The 7,550-nt window shown below is 48.2% G+C and overlaps 1 protein-coding gene across 1 annotated transcript in view; it reads left to right on the top strand.

Annotated features, from left to right (window-relative positions):
- Nucleotides 1-2,567, top strand: part of CDS2 (CDP-diacylglycerol synthase (phosphatidate cytidylyltransferase) 2) — a 56,840-nt gene extending 54,273 nt beyond the window's left edge. Inside the window, exons 11-13 of the mRNA XM_012639271.1 lie at nucleotides 412-531; nucleotides 942-1,045; nucleotides 1,297-2,567. Coding sequence (XP_012494725.1) covers nucleotides 412-531; nucleotides 942-1,045; nucleotides 1,297-1,429 — 357 coding nt within the window. The 3' untranslated portion in view covers nucleotides 1,430-2,567. The remainder of the gene's footprint in view (nucleotides 1-411; nucleotides 532-941; nucleotides 1,046-1,296) is intronic.
- Nucleotides 2,568-7,550: the final 4,983 nt, after the last annotated feature.

The following is a 7,550-nucleotide window of genomic DNA, read 5'->3' as shown; positions in this document are numbered from 1 at the left end:
GAGGCTGGGTAATCATAAAGCAAAGAGGGTTATTTAGCTCACCGTTCTGCAGACTGGGAAGTATGAGAAGGGTGGTGCTGGCTTCTGGTGAGAGCTTTTTGTACGTGGCCGTAGCATAGTGGAGAAGGTCACAGGGGAAGCAGGCAGTGCAGAGAGGCAAAACCCAAGGGGCAGCCTCGCTTTGTAACAACCCACTCTCGTGGGAACGTTCCCGAGAGAACTCATTACCTCTAGAAAGGCATCAACCATTCCTGAGGGATTTGCCCTCATAACCCCGACCCCCACCATGCCCCACCCCCAGGCACCGCCACACTGGGGGTCTGATTTCAGTGTGAGTCTTGGTGGGGACAACTCAGATTGCAGCACTGGGCTCGTGTGCACATTGACTTTTACTTTGCTTGTTCTCCTCAGAAAACGGTCCGGATGTACCCCTTCCAGATTCACAGTGTCGCCCTCTCCACCTTCGCCTCGCTCATCGGCCCCTTTGGAGGGTTCTTCGCAAGTGGATTCAAACGAGCCTTTAAAATCAAAGTAGGAAAGCCCTCCTCTCTGTCCTCTCATCTTGCTCCCTCCTCGCCCAGCCCTGCCTGTCTCCCCCTGCCCTACCCCATCAGCCACCACCCTCTTCAGAATACCAGGCTGTACACCCTGGTGACTAATGTGTGCTCTTCTTGACCCATATGCTAAAGTTAGGTGGGTTAAATAAAAGTACGTTTGTTTCCAAAAAAACACAATAGTTGATTTTCAGTTTGTTAATACATCTTTCTTCAATTTAATAAAATTATGTCCTAAGATAGCCTCCGCTCTAGATTTAATATTTTTCACTTTTTGTTGCCCTCCGCTGCTCAGGACAGTTGCTGGACATTGGGGTTGGGACCTTTAGGCTGGATTTGGTCATTGGCTGAGCCCAGGCTCACCTGTCTCTCCCCTGCCTCTAACAGGACTTTGCCAATACCATTCCTGGCCACGGAGGCATCATGGATCGCTTTGACTGCCAGTATCTGATGGCCACCTTCGTCAATGTGTACATCGCCAGTTTTATCAGGTATACGCTTTTCCATGTTGGTGGATTTTTAAGCATGATGCAATTCTAGAATTTTAGCTACATCAAAGTTCCAGTGAAAAGCATCCCAAATGTGAATGTAGTTTTCATTTTTTACTGCTTATGGATTTTCGGAAACCTCCTCCTGCCCTCCATTAGTAGAAACTCCAGAGATCAGAGCAGCCACTTGGAAAATCAGGCCTTAGAAGCTTCCAGGCCCCAGCTCAGTGCTGTTTCTTCACGTTCCGTTCCAGGGGCCCTAATCCAAGCAAACTGATTCAGCAGTTCCTGACCTTGAGGCCAGATCAACAGCTCCACATCTTCAACACGCTCCGGTCTCACCTGATTGACAAGGGGATGCTGACAGCTGCCACTGAGGACGCGTAGGGGCCACCCAGGGCTGGGAGAGCAGGAGCAGGACTGAGCGAGGGGCAGGTCTCCAAGGCAAGCCCTGCTGGTGTGACTCAGACAATGACAAGGCTTCAACTCACTGTCTTTTTTTTTTTTTTTTTTTGGTAGGGTATTTTTTATTTGTGGATTCAAAAAATCTGTATATACAGTCTATGTTTATGATTTGGGTTGTGAGTAAGCTATAGCTTTGAGTTGGAAAGAAGTCATGGGGGTAAAAACCGTTTGAGTTTTTTAAACAAACACAAGTATTTAACAATCCAGAAGACAATGTTGCCCAGCTCAGAGTGTGTCTGCTTGGTGGTTCAAGCCCCCATCAGTGGAACTGTTTCTGGGCTCAGACAAAGACAGGCATCTGTGTCTGACCAGTTCAGGGGGCTTCCTTACCTGTGTCGGGGGGCGTGGCTTGGATGTCTTTGCTGTACTGGAGAGCTTTCACCTGGTCTTTTCTAGCAATCTCTGCTCGGAACCATGGGAGGTTGCCTTCTGTGGGACGGAAGGATGGATGCTTATTAAGAGAGAAGCATTCCGTCCCCATGGAAATCCTGCAAAATGTAAAGAAGCTCTGCTTCGTAGTATGGTTTTACCTTACTTCATCACAGACTGAAAGAAAGTTTCAGTTTTTATTTTTTTCAGAAAGCACGAGAAATTATTTATAATAGTCTGGAGAAAAAACACACTGTACTATTTCAAGTGTATGCAGTAGAATGTACTGTAACTGAGCCCTTTCCCACATGTTTTCGGCTCGAGTGTCTCCTGTAGGGCAGTCCGGCTAACCGTGTCTTTTTCAGGGACGACGCCATCACATTTGTGCTGTAGACCTGCTGCTGCTGAATCCTTCCCGGGGCTTTCCCATCAGGCAGGGAGCGGAGGGCTTCTCATTCGCGCACCCTTTGCCTAAACACCCACGTAGCTGCTGTGTCGTGTATATTTTCCTCTTAAGGGTGTATGTATCTGTTTGTTTTTAAAAGTCACTCATTTCTTACAGTGATTTTAGTTGCACCATGACTTTTCACTGAAACCACAAAGTCCTGCTTAAAACTATGGAAAACGTAACCTGATTAGAGGCTTGACTATTTTGAAGATTAAATGCACACTTTTTATATATATAATGTGACCTTTTGACTGGGGTACCTTTTGTTGTTGTTATTTGCTAAACTGTGATTTATTTTTTTCCCTCCCTAATTATGAAGGTGAGATTGACTTGGGGAAGACAGATGAGTCCTAAGCAGTGGGGCGTGGGGGAGAGAGTTTGCTGCCCGAATGTGTTCAGTTATTCTGTGCCATGGGTGCTTTCACTTCCAATGGGGGTGTAAGGACTTGCTTCAGCACGTTGGTCGAGTGGTGGTTTGTGTTGTTTCTGCTTGTAAATTAGCCTTACTGCCTCCCTCAAAGCTCATGGTCAATCCAGGCCTCTGAGGCGTGGGGCAGAGAACAGAGCCCTCAAAATGTTTCAGTTCACGGATCACCGTGTGACCTCCCACATACGTGCAGGGTGGAAGTGGCTTCTTTCCTCTGAACTTTCACTTCATTTCAGCTTCATGGCTTTTCTTGTTCAAGACCAAGGCCTTCTTAAAAACAAAACGCGTGTGACCCCCGGGCAGGATGCATGGCTCTCAGGGGACTCATTGTCCGTGCTGTCTTCCCGTGTCTCTCTTCCGCAGCTCTGGCTGAGCAAGTTCACATCGCCAGAGGCTCCTGTGGGTATTGAGTCACATCCTGGGCACCCAAAAAGGAAGCGCTTTCAGGCCTTTTCTAAATGCTTGTCCTCAAGGTGAGTCAGTATCTCAGCAACAATTCCGAAGCAGTGAAGGTGATCAGTAATGGGACCGTAGTTTTCAGATTGGAGAGTGAACCTGGATCACCAAACTGGATACTGAAGGTGCCTATTTGTCTCTTCTGTCCCTTTGTGGGTATATGTGGGGTCCCTGGGAACAGCGAGTCTCACTGGGGCTCAGCAGCAGAGACTGTCTCCAGTGGGGCTGCCTTAGGGATCAGGAGCCTGGCAGTAGCAGGCAAGGTCGCAGTCCTTTGTGGATGTGGTCACTGAGGGGTCTTGGGAAGCAGGAGCTGGACGCTCACTGGAGCTGCCGGCAGGAAGGCCAGAGGGTTCGCTTGGCCCTTATTTTCTTCTGATTTCCCCAAGTGCTTTCTGGGGAAGAGGAATTTCCCAGTCAAGTAGCCAGAAGAGCAACACCACCTTGTGTCTGTAGAGCGCAGTGTTTCTCTTTCTCCTAGTATTTATTTACAGACAAGATTCAAAAGGCTGTTTTAACAGACACCCATGCAGATCTTAATGAATGGCACTGCTGGCTTTAGACCCATTTTTTTTTTTTGGTCAGAAATAAAATGTGACTGAAACCATGCGCTCCTCCTTGTGTGAATTTACTGTTTATCATTTCCACTTGTGGTTTTGTGTTTTGCACTTGTTTATGTATTCACCAATATTTTGCTGTTCGTTTTAGAGATTTTTGTTTTGTTTTCCAGTTTGTGTCCTCTGCATTCTCACAACAGCCTTCTGAGGTGCCTCAGGTGAGAGTCATGAGTACCTGAATAGGGACAGAGCTTCCCTGGGGTGGCGTCAGGATGCGCTCTGTGCACAGGACTAGCCCTGCTTGCCTGGCGAACGTGGTTTGAGCATGCCTGGGATGTTGCAGCTTTCCTTCCCTCAAGCTCAGGCAGCCTGGCCTGAGCCAGGTTGGAGCTTAAATTGCTCTTAGCTCATAACTGGTGAAGTAAGGAGTTGATGAGGAAGGGATCACAGAAACCAGTGCTGACTCTTGAAATGCGAACCTGGTGTCCTGACCCGTGAGTTGTGCTCATGACAGCTCACAGGGCACCAGTCTTGACCTGTGTGTGTTCGCATGCCGCCTCCTGAGTTGCGTTCAGCATCAAGAGAGTGCACATTTGTGTTTTACTCCTGAAAGTGAAACCGTCTAAGGCAGTCTGGGCCTTAGGTATGTTTATCAGTATTTTTCCCTATGCGCATCTGCTTATGTATTGTCTGTATGTTAATTATTTTTTGTCTGTTTCATATTCTGAGCATTTTAGTAGCTACAGTATTAACTACATTTAAAATGTATCTACTCTTAGTGTTGTACACTCTGTAACATATAAGAACTAGTCTCACATCCATTGAAACTAGTCTTTTTTCATAGGGGCGAAATATAACTTTTAACGCATACAGGTGGACTTTGAAACCATTTTTATGGAATGTATTTTTTCCCACTGGGCTTTTAACCTATAACTTGACCTATATTATGCAAGAAAATCCCAAAACTATACTTTAAGGGAGACTACACGGACCCTGTGGTTTGAGTTTAAGCTAGTTGTTGAGTTGGCGGGAGGCTGATTCAAATGGACTGTTGAGTTGAGATCGTCACACTGTCAGCGAAGTCCTGGCAGGCTCAGGTCCACCCTGCTGTTGACAGATTTGGGTAGGGGGAGGATGTGAATGGCTCAGGGCAAAAATCAGCCTTGCTGGGGAGAACTGTTCAGCAGCGGCCTTGTTCCTTATGAAGCCAGTCCTAGGTGGATTTCTGAGGGAGGAGGTTTTCATCACTCTACTAAATGTGGTACATCACTGCTGGGACACCTCCCTATTTTAGTAATATCGTAAGCACTGTTTCCTTTCATCTTTCAAGCAGCTTACATCTGGTCCCACGTTTTTTGTGCACCGATTATGTGCCAAGACAAGGGTGGAGTGGGGAGGGGACGATTTCACTTGGACCCAGGCTCCTGTTCTTCTGCGGTTGGGTCGAGAAGAAAGGCTAGGGGAAGGATGTCCAGGCGACTGTTGTGGACACATTGCAGGATGGTAAGCTATGGGTGGACTCGCACGTGTGCTTGTCTGGAGCACAGGGCTCCAAAGAGCAGCTGGAGCAAACTGTTAGCTCCTGAATACAGAGACTAATACTCACACAGAGCCTCACAGTCTTCCTTGTCTTGGCCAAAACAATCTTCCTTTTCTTTTTATCACCCTTCATACAGCTGCCCAGCTTCCACTTCTTAAAGAGTTAACAGTTGCCACTTCCTGACTCAGTTCCCCTTGTTGGGTAGGGCCTTGTGGCACAGCCTGCATGGGTTGCTGGGGTTTGGACCAGGTGGTGACGAGGGATTCTTATTTCAGGGCCTTGCCTGGCCCACCTCCTCTTGGGCCTGGACTTTTCCCTCCCACATCCCCTATGGAGGGTGGGTCCCATTCTCTGGAAGAGTCCTAGCTGCTGTTTCATTCCAGATTGACCATCAGTGGCCTTGCTCACCTGGCTCCTCAGGTGGATGGAGGCCGCGCTTCTCACCTGGGGCTGTCTCTTGATCAAGGCTCTTTGCTGTTTGTATGGGGACCATGTTTTCCAAGGCTCAGAGATCTCCACTGTGAGGACAGTTTAGGAGGTATACTTCGGAGGCTAAAGTGTTGGGTTTTTTAGGGCCTGTGAATGACTTATGAGAATAGAGAGGCAGAACTTGTGCGATCTAGGGTTTTATGGCCAGTGGGTTTCAAATCTGTTGGCTGTTTGAAGACTGTCCTCTCCCCTCCGCTTCTCTACCAAAGGCCTATCTACTGAGGTTCCTTCTCTTTTTATTCTTGAGCCAGTGAGATATCACCAGTGTGTTTATTAACGATTACAATATAGTGCTTAATATGTGCCAGGCACAGTGCTAAGGGTTTACATACATTATCCTGTTTAATCCAGAAAACAACCTTTGATTGGGTATTATTATCCCATTGTATAGACCAGGAAACTGAGTGTGACTGAGGTTGAGAGCAGTGGCTAAGAAGACAGACTTCAGGCTCAAAAAGCCCTAGTTCTGAGCAGGTTACTCGGCTGCTGTAAGCTTCCACCTCCAACCCAGCTGGGTCGGATAATAGTACCTTCTCCATGGGGAGGTTGTGAGGATTTAATGAGATAATGCATGTAAGCATTTAGCATAGTGCCTGGCACATAGTAAGCGCTCAATAAATGGTAGTTCCTTTTGTTGAACTCTGCTAGTAGTTGGCTCACGTTGGCGTAGTGCCAGAAACTGGGTTCTCACACTGCCACTGCCCTGCACGCAGCCCAGGTCCTTCTGAGAGAAGCGGTCCCACTTTATCACCCCTCTACAGCATCTTGGTGCTTCACGTGTCATTAAGAAGGCCAGCCTGACAAAAGGAAGGAGGCTGCGAGGTGTTCAGAAGTTCTGTTCTTAACGGGAAGGGCTGGCCTGAGGACCTTGCCCATCTCCCGTGCCCGTGGTCTGGACTGTCTGCGGGGAGGAGGCCGTTTCCTCTTGCCTGGTGGTGCGTCCACTCTGGGCAGCGAAGGCCTGTCTGTGACTTGCTGTGGACGCCACTTTCCCCTCTGGCCAAGGGCTGCACCCTGTACACAGAGCTCAGGAACCTGTAGCAGTTGTTTGTACATTTTCAGGGGCCAAGAAGAGTAGGGAAAACAGAAACCTGCTGTGTAGGAGGCCGTACATACTAAAAGCCTCAAAGTCCTGCCCACACTTGTACAATGCAGCCAATCTGGGGCCTCGTGTTTCACTCTTTCTTAAAAGTATGAGCAGGATAGAAGTGGATGACCCATTGAGGACAGATGGCATGGGGTGTTTCCGTCGGATTCCAGGTTAGCAAAGGATCAAATGGGTGATTCATGAGTGGAGAAGAACAGGCACAGGACTGGGTGAAAAAAAGTTCCTTTCACTTTATTTTCCAAACAGAGACAAGGGAACTGGGGACTGAGCGTGTGTGAGGCGGAGGCCTCCTCACTTTGAAGGAATGGTGCTGGCGAACAGGACCCGAGGGATTCTGAAGACAACTGAGTAACAAGGATGCAGAACTACTGGCTTGACTGTGGATTATTTCCTCGGTGTTACTGGGACCCAACAGCCTATTGGTAGCATTTAAATAATGGTCTCTCCCTTTCTGTTAATTAGTGAAGTAATGGTAATGCCATGAAGCAGGAGAAGATGGTGGTGGGGTTTTAGCAAGCAGCCGCTGTGACGGGCTGATGCTGGGTTTGCCCCCAAGGGTCCTTTTGCCCTTCTGGGCTCGTGTTTGCCAGGCCTGATGCTTCCTCCCTCATTGTGCCATCAAATGGACCCAGGGCAGCCTTTTGTCCAC

The sequence above is a fragment of the Propithecus coquereli genome, unplaced genomic scaffold (assembly GCF_000956105.1).
Source record: "Propithecus coquereli isolate 6110/MARCELLA unplaced genomic scaffold, Pcoq_1.0 Scaffold139, whole genome shotgun sequence".
Taxonomy (NCBI): Eukaryota; Metazoa; Chordata; class Mammalia; order Primates; family Indriidae; genus Propithecus; species Propithecus coquereli.
This window is presented reverse-complemented; position numbering and strand designations above follow the sequence as displayed.